We start from the raw sequence: 14,372 nt of genomic DNA on the forward strand, positions 1-14,372 counted from the left end.
TTTGGCTCTATCAGAGCCAAAATCACTCCCACTGACATCACTAGTGATGTCAGTGGGCCGGCTTTTGACGGGAGGCGTTCCCGTGGGAACGCCCCCGTCAGGGAGGCACGCCCACCAAAGGGGGCGTGCTGTCAATCAACATTGACAGCACGCCCCCTTTGATCGGACACAACGAGCGAAGGACTTTCCTTCGCTCGTCGCGTCTGGCGCATGCGCACGACGGAGCTCCCTCCGTCGTGCGCATGCTCAGTCCATAACATCGACCCACTTGCGAGCGGACAGCCGCTCGCGAGTGGGTCTGAATCAGGCCCATGGTCCAGCAAGAACAAGACAGTTCAATACTAAAACATCACAACTATCAGTGCAATTTTTCAGCAGGAACTCAGTTCCTGAACATCTCATTAACTATGGGGCTAATTTAGCATTACACGTTTGCACAATGCTGAACGCAGATTCCGGATTATCAGGAATCTGCGTATGTGCATAACGGGTCCTGCGTGATCGCACACAGCCCCTACTATGCCTCTGCCTGATTGACAGGCAGAGGCATTTAAAGGGACAGTGCCAGGGCAGGAATGGCTGGCATTTCTTGAAATGGGGGCGTGTTGACCCCATTTTCCTGGAGTGACAAGGTTAGGGGCTACCTCCACGGGCACAGTTTCCTAGGTTCGCAAGCCGACCAGTCAGAGTAAGCTGAGGCTTATTCAGCGATGGTGGTCGCAGTGCTGGGATAATACTGGGGGTGTTATACAGGATGCAGTAAATATCCCGGCAAAGGGGATGTCTGCATCCCGACATCTGTCAGAATCCCGGTGCCAGTATCCCAAAGGTTAGCAATGGTGTTAGGGTCAGGCAGTACGGGGAATGTTAGGTTTAAGGTGCAGGGAGGGAGAGGTAAGGTTTAGGCACTAGGGGGAGAGATTAGGTTTAGGCACCGGGGAGGGAGGGTTAGGATACCTACTGAAAGGTGTCGGTATCCTAACCCTGTTAGGATGCCGGCGTCAGGATTTTGACCGCCAGCACCTGTACCCAAATTTGGATCTTAAAGAGGAAACTTGTGGTAACTGCAACGATTTAGACCTCTCAAATGTTTAACTCAGAGACACAGATCAAATCAGGTCCAAATGGACTGCACCCATGCCAACCTACTAAACACAATGTAGACTACATAGCTAGTGTCATGTCAGGAAAGTAAAGAGACAGTGGTTATAAGATGGGAGGAGGCAGCAGGGACTGTACCCTACAGTTCCTGTGTCTGATGGGAAAATTGGTGCGTGACATCACAAAACAGCACAGGAGTCTACGGGAATGGAGTGAATGGTAAGACTGGACAATAAGGAAAGAAAATGTGAATATAAAGTCTTGATGTGCACATGTAACAATGCCAACACTGGTCAAAGATCTGGAAAATATAACAGCAGCAAATTTAAAAGTTACCAATAAACAGCAACACAAACAACAGGTAGAAGGAGTTCAGTATATTTATACACAAAGCATACTTGAAATAAGACATTTTCTTATTAGAAGACTGGCTGCTAATTCATGAAAATACACTGTATGCGACCAAAGAACATCTGGATAATGAAAAAAAAAAAAAGAAGAACCACCCCATACAAAGCCAGCTCTTTTTGTTTGCATGTCAGGTATTTTATATTAGCCGTTTACTATGGTAGGTCCTGTTCCAGACTGTCCTCACTATGGTAGGTCCTGTTCCAGACTGTCCTCACTATGGTAGGTCCTGTTCCAGACTGTCCTCACTATGGTAGGTCCTGTTCCAGACTGTCCTCACTATGGTAGGTCCTGTTCCAGACTGTCCTCACTATGGTAGGTCCTGTTCCAGACTGTCCTCACTATGGTAGGTCCTGTTCCAGACTGTTCGCGTAAATCATATGGAAGATGCTGTGCAAGCCCAGATTTCAGGGACGGCCGCACAGGACCAGGCCCAGAGCAGCAGCAGCACTGGGGACTCTGGAGAGTGATTTTATTTTGTCATTATTAACTTAGGGTGAAATAAGAATTACTTAATTCAACATTAATTCAGGTGGGATGCAGTAGAAGATGTGACCAGACAGAGCTATAGTTGCTGGAAGGCACAGGGTAGAAAACAAACAAACAAAAACAAAACACTCGTTGGGAAGCAAAAATTATATTATTTTATATGGATCCTGGAAGCCCGGCACTCAGCATAAAGTAATCAGTAGCTGCATTGCCCTCTGTATAAATGGTTACAGCAGTCAATGAAGCAGCGGCACTTGAAGTCATTGTAATAAAATTTTAATGTGACAAATCACATAAGGCACCTTGTCACATTCCCATTACAAAGACTTCAAGTGCCGCTGCTTCGGTTAAATACATATATTTTCATCCAAATTCATGGAAGAGGGGCACCCACCAACAGAACGTCATTTCTCCAGCATACTTTACAGTGAAACCACAATATTTTGACAGTCACTCTGTCCGCAGATGTCGTTCCACTGTGAAGTATGCAGGTGAAATTGTTGGATCAAGCCTGTCCCGAAAAAGATTTGTACAGAGTCGAAACGGATGTGGGCTTAACTTTGCAAGGTATGAACAATAAATGAATTGAGTCTCTATTGGTGGGTGCATTTGGATGAGGTTTACTGTATGCAGACCTATATATTAGGGGCTTTGGGACTATAATTTGTGATGTGAGTCCAGGAGAGCGCGTGCTGTATATTTAAAAAAAAAAAAAAAAAAAAAAAACTTTCAATACAAATGAAATCTTACACTTGTAGATTGTGTGCACCAGGGGCTGTAACCGTAATCACCCGACACCCCCAGTTTTCTGATCTATTTGTGAGTGTGAAAAATAAGTCACTTGATGTTTTTACTTTTATATCTCTAGGTTTAATTTGGCAAATCTGTACTGGAACGATGTTGGGTATCTAATTAATACATATTCCATCTTGTCCCGAAGCGGACGAGATAACAGGTGGGTTAGACCTGTTAAACTAACAAACCCTAGGGCTTCCCCACATCCTGAAACCATGGAGAAGTTTCCCTGCGTGACATAACCAAGGAGGACTCTGCTACAGTGTGTGGTGACCTCAGGTAGAGGACTTGGCCATAGCCCCAGAGTCAGCCTCTCGCTGGGCACGGCCTCATCGGTTCCGGATTTCTTAGGATCCTGTTTTGACTTCGCTTTGGCTTTTTTTCTGTCCTTTTTAAGTTTCAGTATTTTATTCTTGAAGGGGTCACTGTGCTTGGCCTCCTCGGGGCCACGGAATGACTTCATTCTCTGCAGGTGAAGCAAATCCTGCTCAGATGGAATGCAGATCAGAGAGTGGAGCTCAGGCTTTCCTTTGGTCACCATGGAAAGTCTGACCCAAACCAATGATCTTGGGAAGTCTCCCGGATCAGCATTTAGCAGATTAGACATTTCCTGGAATGGAGACTCTCTCGCTTTCGGACCTTCACGACTAAATGGATCAAAACAGGTAGATAGTGTCCTCAGGATCTTTTTGTTCCTAAAACAAAAACAAAAAAACACTACAATGGCTGTTTAGGTGTAGTAACATTTTTTTATTCACTTTCTCCTTCTTTGCTGAGCATTAGGAATTAAAAAATAATATTTGCTTATCTGTTGTGGACTGAAACGATACTACAAGCTCAAAATAATATTGGGGTAAACGTGATTGGACAAACCTCACTACAGAGACAGCTCTCCCACACGTTGCGTCTTCTTCCTGTACCACATTGTTGTCGGCTCCGGCAGCAGAGCTGGTCTCTGCTTTTATATCACCCCGAGTGTCAGTCTGAGCGTCACGCGGTTCCTCTTGCTGTTGAGCTGCAGAGAGTCCCGTCCTGGTCTGAGCCCGAATCTCCCATTCTCTCGTTAGCTGATCCCAGGGGCAGCAGAAAGGCGCCAGGATGCCGTGCTTAATAAAGTTTGTGCGCTTTGCAGGTGGACGTCTAAAGTACAAAGCAGGGACAAAACAAAGTGCCCATTTGCGCTTTTTATTAAGCTTCCAGAAGTAAAATAAAAACAAACTTTTTAAACATGAAAAATAAATAAAAAAAAAAAATTAAAAAATGATGCAAATTGTAGGGACAAGGAGGGAGACTCCTCAAGGAATCGGTATGATTTATCGACGGTTCAAATTCCGAAAGTGACAGCCCGACAGAGGAGGAAATCCCGATCGTCCATTAAGGCAAGTATGCCACCCTAATTCCCCCCCCTAACCCTCTCTTAGGGGTGCCTAACCTCCCCCCCCCCCCCCCCCCAAGTGCCTAAACCTAATTTTCCCACCGCCTAAACTTAAGTCACTCGGTAACCTCCCCCCTGGGGGTTGCCTAACCCTAACCCCGCCCTTCCCCTAGCCTAACTCTAAGCTCCCGGGGGGGGGTGCCTATCCCTAAGTCCCCCCCTGGGAGCCCTAAACCTAACCCCCCCCCCCCCATGCGCGGCTGTCCACGCCAGTCTTACCTTTGATCGGGTGTCAGGCTCCCGGCGTAGGTCTAATGACAGGCGTTGGGTTTTCGATGTCTGCCATTAGACACTTGTCGGGATTTAGACAGTCTGCTTCCCGACTGCTCCCCCTTCTCAAACCTTCTAAACAGAACAAGTGGAGGAGCCGCCTACAGCAACCAATCAGATTGTAGCTACCATTTAAGCTAGTACACACAATAAAATGATAGCTACAATCTGATTGGCTGCTATGGGCAAAACCTACACTTTCCCTCTTTAGGTTTGTTAGATCTCACCCATATTGTTTGGGAAACTCCGGACTATTGTAGTACAAACTCCCCCATTACAGTTCAGGTTTTAAGGATATCCATGTTCGAGTCAAGATGATTAAATCAAATTGACTGAGGTACTAAGTAAGTCACCTGTGCTGAAGCATGGATATCTTTAAAAACAAGGATTGTACTGGCAGAGTTTGGGAACCTCTGATAATATGCTGCTATCGTGTCAGTCATGTACGGTGAAGCCATTGCCTGCGTAAGTGACCCCCTGTGTGCTTCAGCCATCCCTCCCCCAATTGTGTTAATATTCTAACATTTCAGTGGTTTCGGGTAGAATTATTGATGCATATATAACTGCTATATATCCTTCTAAAAAGGGCAAATAAAGCCATGTACTAGGCAACCACAGTAACCCCACCCGCAGCGTCAAGTGATCAGAGGGAGACGTACCTGGTACATTTGTCCAGCAAATGGGCCTCAGTCTCCTGTGCTGACCGGACCCCAGCTGGGGTGTCAGGGAAGTCCCCAGGTACAAATGGCGCCCCCATATACTGGCAGTGCTGCAATGCTTGCTGCAAACCCCCAACTCTGGCACCTCTGTAAATCTAAGGATTCATCAACATTTATTCACCATTTTATTAGGTAAACTTATACGGTTATGCAAAAAAAAAAAAATACACAAACTTACAAGAGGGATCCAGAAAGCCATTCCCCATCCTTTCGGCAGACAGATATCCCAGCCACTTCCCCACCCTGGACGCTCTCGTCCTGTGACTTTACCAGGCTGCTGGATTAACAGGACCGGTATCTTAGATTCACTATTGCCAAGATCAAGCGCTGAGCCAGGTACGAGGAGCTCACTTCTCAGCCTGTTCATTTCCTGTAATACATAATGGTTTTGGGAACAGTCAAAAATATATAATCACTTAAAAGCTATTTTGTGTGTTTGTCATTTTCAGCCAATGAAGAATATGCACCATTTAAAGTTATATATAAAAAGCCAAAATGTATTTCTAGGAAAGGTCACAGAGGATGTAATATGGTTTCAGCGCCTCTAGTAGTGCACTGTACTATCAGAGACTTACATGCCTATATAGGCTATCACCCTGTACACACAGAAAGGGTCGCTCCCTGCGTACCCTTATATTAATAATCAGGGCAATGTGCTCTAACAGTCACCTGTTCTGGTATTTTATTGTCCAGTACATGTGAGCGAATATCAGGAGACCATATAAAGCTTTGAGCGCACTCCACCGGAACACCAGCCGTCACCAAAGACTTCCCTTTGTCTCCATCTGAAAATCAAAAACAGAGAGAAGACGCATTCTGTCCATCAACAGACAATCTCTGTCAGGTTCCGAGCATCAGATTCAGATCAGAGACAGAGGATTAACATGATATGCTGGAATTTGTAGTTCACCAACAACTGGCATTAGCAAGACCGTAGATTAACAGCTTGGAGATAAAATAGACGAGGGTCAATGCAATAACATAAGAGGGGGGTGGGGGGAGGGGAATTGCATTTCCATTGCAATGGCATAGAACTGCAAGCCGAACTAGCCCCTCCTCATGGCCTGTTCTCGCAATTTTTGTAAACACCCCTATGGGGCTGCAAACAAAAATCAGCAGAGCCGGAGCTACTACTGTAAGGGCACTTACTGCCCCGGAGTCAAGGGGGCAAGTTAAATGAATCGACCCCTAAAGTTGTGGTATTTTTGGGGTATAACGGGCAGCAAAACTGGACTAACTCTGGGCATTCGGCACTCAGGCCAAGCAGGTGGATCAAGTCTGGGACTTGTCAGTGTGGACAGCACTGGATAATAGCAGTCGTCAGAAATGGTGACCAGTCAGTGAAATAGAGCAAATGGATAAAAGATGTTGATTGTGGGGGAGATTGATCAAATCTTGGAGAGATATTAGAGATATTAGGGAGTTTTGGTCAACTTACCGTTGAATCCTTTTCTCTTAAGCTGCCTTGGGAACATTGGACAATGGGATTGTAGGTTGGAACTGAAGCTGGCACTTAAATTAAACTGTAGCTTTAAATCCTAAACTCCTCCCCCTGCAATCCCACAATTGCAGTACTTTAAGAGAGAGTCCGGAGAGGAGTAGCTTGAACCCAGTTAAACGATTTGGTTGTTCTAAACAAACCAGTAGGTTCTAAAAAAAAAAAAAAAAACGGTCAAGAACCAAAACCTTGCATGACTGAGCGTGAGGGAGGGATCGCAGTGTCCCCAGCCTGCTTAAGAGAAAAGGATTCAACTGTAAATTGACCAAAAATCCTATTTTCTCTTGCAGCAAGGCTGGGGAACACTGGACAATGGGACGTTCAAAAGCCACCCCCAGGGGAGGGAACACTCAGGCTGCCTGACCAGAGAACTGTACGCCCAAAGTGGATGCCGCCCGGAGCCAAAACCCCCCCGAAACATGAAGATGAGCAAACGTGCGGACAGGGGACCAGAAAACAGCACTTCAGACCTGTGCTGCTAAAGTCCCGCGTCACGCTGCCCAGGAGATCGCAGCCGCACTAGCAGAAGGCGGTGACACCCGTTCTGGTAGTGGTTGGCCCGCACCACAATATGCTTGAGTGATTATCAAGTGTCCATAGCTGAAAACCCGTAAGCAACCTGTGCCCCGTCTTGCCTGGCCTCCCACACAGAGCCTGCCACGAATGTCATGCCAAGTCAGCAGGGAATCCCAGGGCAAATCACTGAGAGGCCCTGCAATAAATTTGTCAGCAGGCCGGTAATGACCCCAGAACCTATTAAAACAGACCGGAGACAACCCTCCAAGGTAAGACTAGCGGATCCCTAACAGAGGCCGAGCCCTGAACAGGAGGGGTGCCTGCGAGGAACGGAGACCTCTAAAGCCGGCGTCTCCTATGCCTTCCAGATGAGACCGGAGAGATTCGAAGAAGGGAAAGTAATGACTTTCCATCGCCAACGCTTGGCCAGACCCACAGTCCCCGCTGGGAGGTCCATATCTACACCGCCTAAAGAGCGCCGCAAAAGCAGCAATGAGCTTATAAAGACAGTAGGCACTCACCCCACGGGACAGTGCAAAACTTCACAAGCTCTTTCGCATGCAAAACGTCTAATGGAGCCCTGGAAGGAGGAAGACGCCACCAAGACCACCCTCCATCTGCGCCTCGCGCAGCAGAGGGTATCCTGAACAAGCGTGCAAAATAAGTAAGTGGTTTGACCATAACCATCTGAGCTGGAGTCAGACGCACTACCTTGAGCCACGAGGTCTCTTGTAGGAACCTGGCTGAAATGCGGACGCCGGACGCTGTAAAGTATTGAGCCAGAGAGGGACACACCGTGGCTGTGAACTTAACCTTATAGAGAGAAAGAAGCCTGCGCCAGAGACGAGGGAATACCCAAGCCAAACTTGATTTCCCTGTGGAGTGCAACCAGCGTCACTGGGGCGTACACAGAACTGCCGAGAGCCTGAGGCCACATAGGCTCCCCCCAGTGGATGCAGCATCGCAGATGCCTGGGCTTCATCGTAGCAGGAAACTAACACATGACTGCCGTGCGGTTGGGCAGCAACGCTAACCATTACACAGTCTGCAGGTGTGATTAACTGTAAAGCAAGCAGCGCTCAAACAGCGTGACAGAGCCTGTGTATACATAGGTAGCTAACACAGAAGCAGTTAGCACATAGCATCCCTCCCAACATGACCCTCTCCAGGAGGGACACAATGCTCTGGTCCTGGACTTCCCTGGTAATGTTTGATTGGTGGAGGCTCCAGAGGTGGGGCTGCAGTACAGTCCAAGATTCAAATAGGGGAGTCACACCAACTGCCAGTGAGTCCCAGCCAGTGATGTTTGGCAGCGTGTGAAATGACAGATGGTGTGACTCCCCTATTTGAATTTTGAACTGTGCTGCAGCCCCGCCTCTTACCAGGGAAGACCAGGACCAGAGCATTGTGTCCCTCCTGGAGAGGGTCATGTTGGGAGGTATGACATAGGCAGGAAACACAAGTAGAGTACTTAGCCTTCCAGGAGCTGCAGGGGAAAAGATTGAAGCTTCCGGTGTCATGCAGGAGAAACCAGCAGTCCCTGCGGAGGGATGAGGCTCCGTGCACCTGCCGATGGCAGAGCCGGCATTCTGTGCTGCTGCTGCAGGAGGGGGGGGGGGGTGCAGCATGGGAAGCTCTGCCCCCTCCTTCTCCAAGCTCCAAAGACCTGGAGTACTGCCCACTGTTAGGGTAAATTCTGGTCCAGCTCTGTTGGAGGGCAGCCTGTCCACGCGCGCACCCCCCTCTTGTATGGGAGGGAAGCTCCGCAACCAGCCCGTTTGCAAAATGGCGGCCGCCATCTGGGACCGCACCCTCCGGCGTCACCCTCTAAAAGGGCGACAGGGTGCACCGGGCCCAGGCTGTGTTACTGAAGACTGGAGTGCTATGGAAGGTTCCCATGAAGCACAACCTCTGTGCGCTGCGGCCTGCTGACAAACGCAGCTGTCGCACTCAGACTGTGCACTACTACAAGCACAGGGGCTGAACTAACAAAAAAAAATAATAATAATGTTACAAATACAAAGAAAAATCAAAGCAACAAAGGGCTGCCTAGCAGCTCTCTAAAATGTGCCCTACTCCGTGAAGCACTTAAAGAACACTGGAATTGTGGGATTGCAGAGGGGAATAGTTTAGGATTTAAAGCTACAGTTTAATTTTAATGCCAGCTCCAACCCCAACCTATAATCCCATTGTCCAGTGTTCCCCTGCCTTGCTGCAAGAGAAAAAGGGCTAGATCATTCAAGCCTTGGAGAGAAAGTACCAGCCAATCAGCTCTAAACTGCCAAGCAGTGTTTGAAAAATGACAGGAGCTCATTGGTTGGTACTTTATCACTTTCCACTTTAAGAGAGATTTATCAACCTTGGAGAGAGAAATTACTAACCAACCAGCTCCTCACTGTCATTTTACAGGCAGTGTTTGAAAAATGAAAAGAGCCGATTAGTTGGTACTCTACCTCTCTGCAAGTTTTGATACATATCCACCTATCTCTCTACAAGATTTGATATATATCCCTCTGTACAGTATGTGAGCAGAACAAATTCTATATAAAGCCAGGACCTTTGTATGGTCCATATAGTTCTATAGCGATATTATCTGCGGAACTTCTGGGCAAACAAAAATGACCAACACTGCGAATAAGGGGCGATCTCCATGTACTATGTATTATTCAGTTACAGCCATAATATAAACGGGAAACCAGCGCTATTCGTCTTTTATCCATTTGCTCTCCATCACCATAGACACTGTATCGTGTGAGACCAGCATTAGAGCGGAGTGTTTATATTCCATGAGACAGAGCAAGTCAGAACCACAAATAAAAACAGCTTCAACTGCATCAACCGAACCCAGCGCCAACATTTCTGTTTAGTAGGGGAAGAAACCGAACAGACAAATTACATAAGGCTGGAAACACTTTTTCTTGTTGAAAACATAATCATGGTAAAAAAAAAAAAAAAAAAACAAAACCACACAAACAAACAAAACACCCACACAGATAAATACAACTCTCCTAAATGGCTTTGCCAGGATTTGAACCTGGTCATCTGTATGGAGAGACAGAGGCCCCCACCGAGCACAAAGCCATCAGCGGAATCTGGTCAACATACATGGCACAAAAAGTTCACATTAACATGGCTGCAAGGAAACGCCAGGAGGTTTCACCTTCGTAGTTTTCTACACTGGGAAAAGTTGTTGTCCTCTTATTAGGCAAGTTCAGTCTCGGATCCCCGACAGTGAGGCCCAAAATGGTTCCGGGTGGTAACTGCCCTGGAGATCCAATCCCTGTAGAGAAAGTGCATAGACAGTCATGTTATAAATTGCCTATGTAATAAAATAAAGCAATTCATTTCTAATAATCATGCTAAATCATTTGTTCCCAACAGTCTGCCAGGACCAAGAACCAGCATAACATGAGAGAAGGGGATTGGGGGGGAACGGGGGAGAAGAGGTGAATGGGAATTGTAGTCACGTTCAGGTGTCGGTAAACACTGGACGACATTCACCAAGCTTTCTGGATGCTGCGTGTAACGTACCTTTGTGGAGACCTATTTTCAGAAGACTTCAACAAACTGAAGCTCGTTTTACAGAGAGGAAAAATCTGAAGAGATGCAAAAATTGTAAACGTCACCTGGGCTGCGAGGTGGCAGACCCCGGGAGTACATCCTGGGCTGCGAGGTGGCAGACCCCGGGAGTACATCCTGGGCTGCGAGGTGGCAGACCCCGGGAGTACATCCTGGGCTGCGAGGTGGCAGACCCCGGGAGTAGGTGTGGACGTATGCTGCACGTATGGTAGCTGCAAGCTCTTTTCTTTTTGGCAGCCCTATACTGCTGCACACCAAAATGTGAGAGCCGGGGGGAGCGATCAGCATTAGATGAAGTGCTGCTGCTTACACGCAGCTGTATTGGCAATTCCCCCCCCCCTCCCTTGCACCTAGTTATACCGACCCTCAAATGTCCACCTAGAGGCCACCAGGACTGTCCACATTCCATTTGTATTATTATTTTCCCCCACATTGGTGGAAGTGTTTCGGTCGCTGAAAGTGCAGCAAGTACCTTTGTGGTGTGGACACATCGGAGTGTACCGTACAGCAAGGTATGTACAATCATAGCATTTCTCTTCATTTAATGATCTCCACAATAACAAATGAAGCTGGAAGTTTTGGACTGTAGCACAAAATAACCATCAGTATGAAACAAGACGTACATGTACCCAGATTATAAGGCTTAAATGTGTTTAGCAACACCGGACAGTTGGGGGAAGCAGGTCATACGTAAAACAGGGACCCTTTGCAGCAAAGACGTGTAAGGACGCATCTGGACTTTTGATGCGCCAAAAAAACCCTCTGTGCGCCAGATCCCACGAGAAACTGCTAGCGTCAAAGCAGCATCTAAGTTGCAATGTGATATGACTAGGACGCACCAGCAGACTGTGCTGATTAGTGTGATGTGACACTTGTATATCTGTGTGTGACTGAGTCTCTGAATCTGTATACAAAGTGCTACAATGTAGCAGCCGCAGCTCTTTTCATTCCAAGTGCCAAGTGTTCATATACAGACTCCGATGCACACAGGTATACAAGTGTCACATAGAAAATGAATCAGCACAGTCTAGGTGCATCCTAGTCACATCGCATTGTCACTTCTATGCTTTTTCGGAAAAAAAAAAAATATATGCCTTAACGCTTGCAAAGTAGCATGGAACCTGTTGGCTCCAGGGGCGTATCTATAATGGGTGCGGGGCACACGGGTCCCTGGGTCCAGGGGGGCCCACACCGCACACATACTTCCAAATACTTACCTCTCCGATGCTCCACGTCGGCTGGAGAGGCGCTACACAGAACTCCAGGAAAGTGGCCGCAGCGGGCACTTTCCCGGCGTTCTGCGCATGCGCAGTAGGGTAATCGCCGGGAAAATGGCTGTCTCAGTACACCACGGCCGCCGGACAGAGAGGAGGGGGCCCCAGATGGTGAGTGAACACGGGCCCCCTCCTCTCTAAATACGCCCCTGGTTGGCTCACACCAGGCAAGGCGCGCTGCGTGGCATATTGAGGCTATATGTATGAGGGCACATCTGTAGGAGTTAAAAATAAGGGTAGAGATTCTGAAATTTGTACGAGTGTATGATTGCGGGCAGTATAGATGGGAGTAGGGCACGATGTAATAAATATATGGGTTCTCAAAGAGAAGAGAATAGGAGCGCCATTGCAACACACATGACAAAAGGAAGAGTGATAATAAAACCATTAAAATAAAAAAAATTGACCACAGTGGAAGTACTGTGCTGTGACAAGCACATAAACACGCACACATACTAATATAATATACACACACGCCATTTAAGTAAGTGAGCAATTTACCATTTATACCTTGGACACAACATTTTTTAGACTAGGCCTTATTCGAGTCCTATTGGAGAAAGGGCGTCATATAAATAACAGGAAATATGGTAAGAACTTACCTTTGTTATCTCTGTTTCTACGAAGTCCTTAGGGTCCACAGGGATACCTTGGGGGTATAGGGCTTGGCTCCAGCCATGGGCACCACAGAGTTAAAGATGTCCCTCCCAGGATGCACCGGGCCCCCTCCTATACCCCACCCCCAGGACAAGGCACCTCAGTTTTAGTATCAAGCCATAGGCTGGGAGAGAGGAAAAAGGAAGAAGAAAGTCTGGAACACACAAGATTCACATTCTCATAGAAAAGGGAGACAGAAACTGGTGACCAGAACAACACCCTATGGAAGCACAGGGCGTCAGGGCGGGCGCCCTGTGGACCCTAAGGACTTCGTAGAAACAGAGATAACAAAGGTAAGATCTTACCATATCTCCTGTTTTCTACCTCAGGGTCCTTAGGGATCCACAGGGATACCTTGGGGATGTCCCAAAGCTGTATCCTTCAAGGGAGGGGACGCTCCTTTGCAGAGAGGAGAATCCGCCGCCCGAAGGAAGCATCCCGAGAAGCAAATGTGTCAAAGGCGTAATGCTTGACAAAAGTATGGACAGAGGACCACGTGGCCGCCTTACAAAGCTGAACAGCTGAGGCGCCACGTCGAGCTGCCCACAAAGATCCCACAGATCTTGTAGAATGAGCTTTCACAGAGGGTGGCACTTTAAGTCCCTCATGAGTGTATGCCTCAGAGATCGCCATGCAGATCCAGCGTGCCAAAGTCTGTTTATTGGCAGGCCAACCCCTCTTATGAAATCCATATAGGACAAACAGAGTCCGATTTTCTCAAAGAATTGGTACGGTCCACGTAAATCCGCAGAGCCCGTACCACATCCAAAGAAGCCTCACCAGCTGAGAGATCAGATGAACTAAAGGCTGGGACCACAATTTCCTCGTTAATGTGGAAACTAGACACCCCTTTAGGAAGGAATTCGGGACAGGTACGAAGTACCGCCCTATGCGAATGAAAAATTAGAAATGGGGGACGACACGAAAGAGCCCCCAAATCCGACACCCTTCTGGCTGAAGCAATAGCCAAAGGAACACTGTTCTTGCCGTAAGCCATTTCAGATCCACAGAACCCAAAGGTTCAAATGGAGCATCCTGTAGCGCCTTCAGGACCACAGCCAGATCCCATGGAGCTACCGGATGGACATAGGGAGGCTGGATGCGAAGGACACCCTGCATAAAAGGTACGGATATCAGGCCGCGTAGCAATCCTTCTTTGAAACAAAACCGACAGGGCAGAAACATGCACCTTCAGTGAAGCAAGGCGTAGACCTAAATCCAAGCCTGCCTGAAGGAAAGCCAACACTCTCGATATTCTAAACTCGCGAGGATCGTACGATTTAGGGCGACACCACTCAAAATAGGTATGCCACACCCTGTGGTAAATTCTAGCTGAAGCCAGCTTACGAGCATGTAACATGGTATTGACCACCGCTATAGAGAAACCCTTGGACCTCAAGAGGGAAGTCTCAAGAGCCACGCCGTCAAAGATAGCCGACTCAGGTCCGGGTAGAGACTAGGACCCTGAGACAATAGGTCCGGCCTCTGAGGTAACAGCCAAGGAGTGTCGATGGATAGACACTGGAGAACTCCTTCTGGGCCACGCAGGGGCCACCAGCAGGATCTTGCCTCCTTCCTGCCTGAACTTTCGAATTACTCGAGGCAGCAGGGAGAACGGAGGAAACAGGTAC

The 14,372-nt window shown here is 47.7% G+C and overlaps 1 protein-coding gene across 5 annotated transcripts in view; it reads right to left on the reverse strand.

Moving 5' to 3' along the window:
- Window positions 1-2,301: 2,301 nt before the first annotated feature.
- The window catches only part of POP1 (POP1 ribonuclease P/MRP subunit), a 32,499-nt gene continuing 20,428 nt past the window's right edge, over window positions 2,302-14,372 (reverse strand). For all 5 annotated transcript variants that reach the window (XM_088442702.1, XM_088442697.1, XM_088442700.1 and 2 more), the window contains exons 11-16: window positions 10,392-10,511; window positions 5,887-6,002; window positions 5,396-5,587; window positions 5,158-5,312; window positions 3,667-3,933; window positions 2,302-3,488 (exon numbers count right to left, since the gene is read on the reverse strand). In XM_088442702.1, coding sequence (XP_088298828.1) covers window positions 2,855-3,488; window positions 3,667-3,933; window positions 5,158-5,312; window positions 5,396-5,587; window positions 5,887-6,002; window positions 10,392-10,511 — 1,484 coding nt within the window. In that variant the 3' untranslated portion in view covers window positions 2,302-2,854. The remainder of the gene's footprint in view (window positions 3,489-3,666; window positions 3,934-5,157; window positions 5,313-5,395; window positions 5,588-5,886; window positions 6,003-10,391; window positions 10,512-14,372) is intronic.

This window comes from Taudactylus pleione, unplaced genomic scaffold (genome assembly GCF_031769625.1).
Source record: "Taudactylus pleione unplaced genomic scaffold, aTauple2 ptg000314l, whole genome shotgun sequence".
NCBI lineage: Eukaryota > Metazoa > Chordata > Amphibia > Anura > Myobatrachidae > Taudactylus > Taudactylus pleione.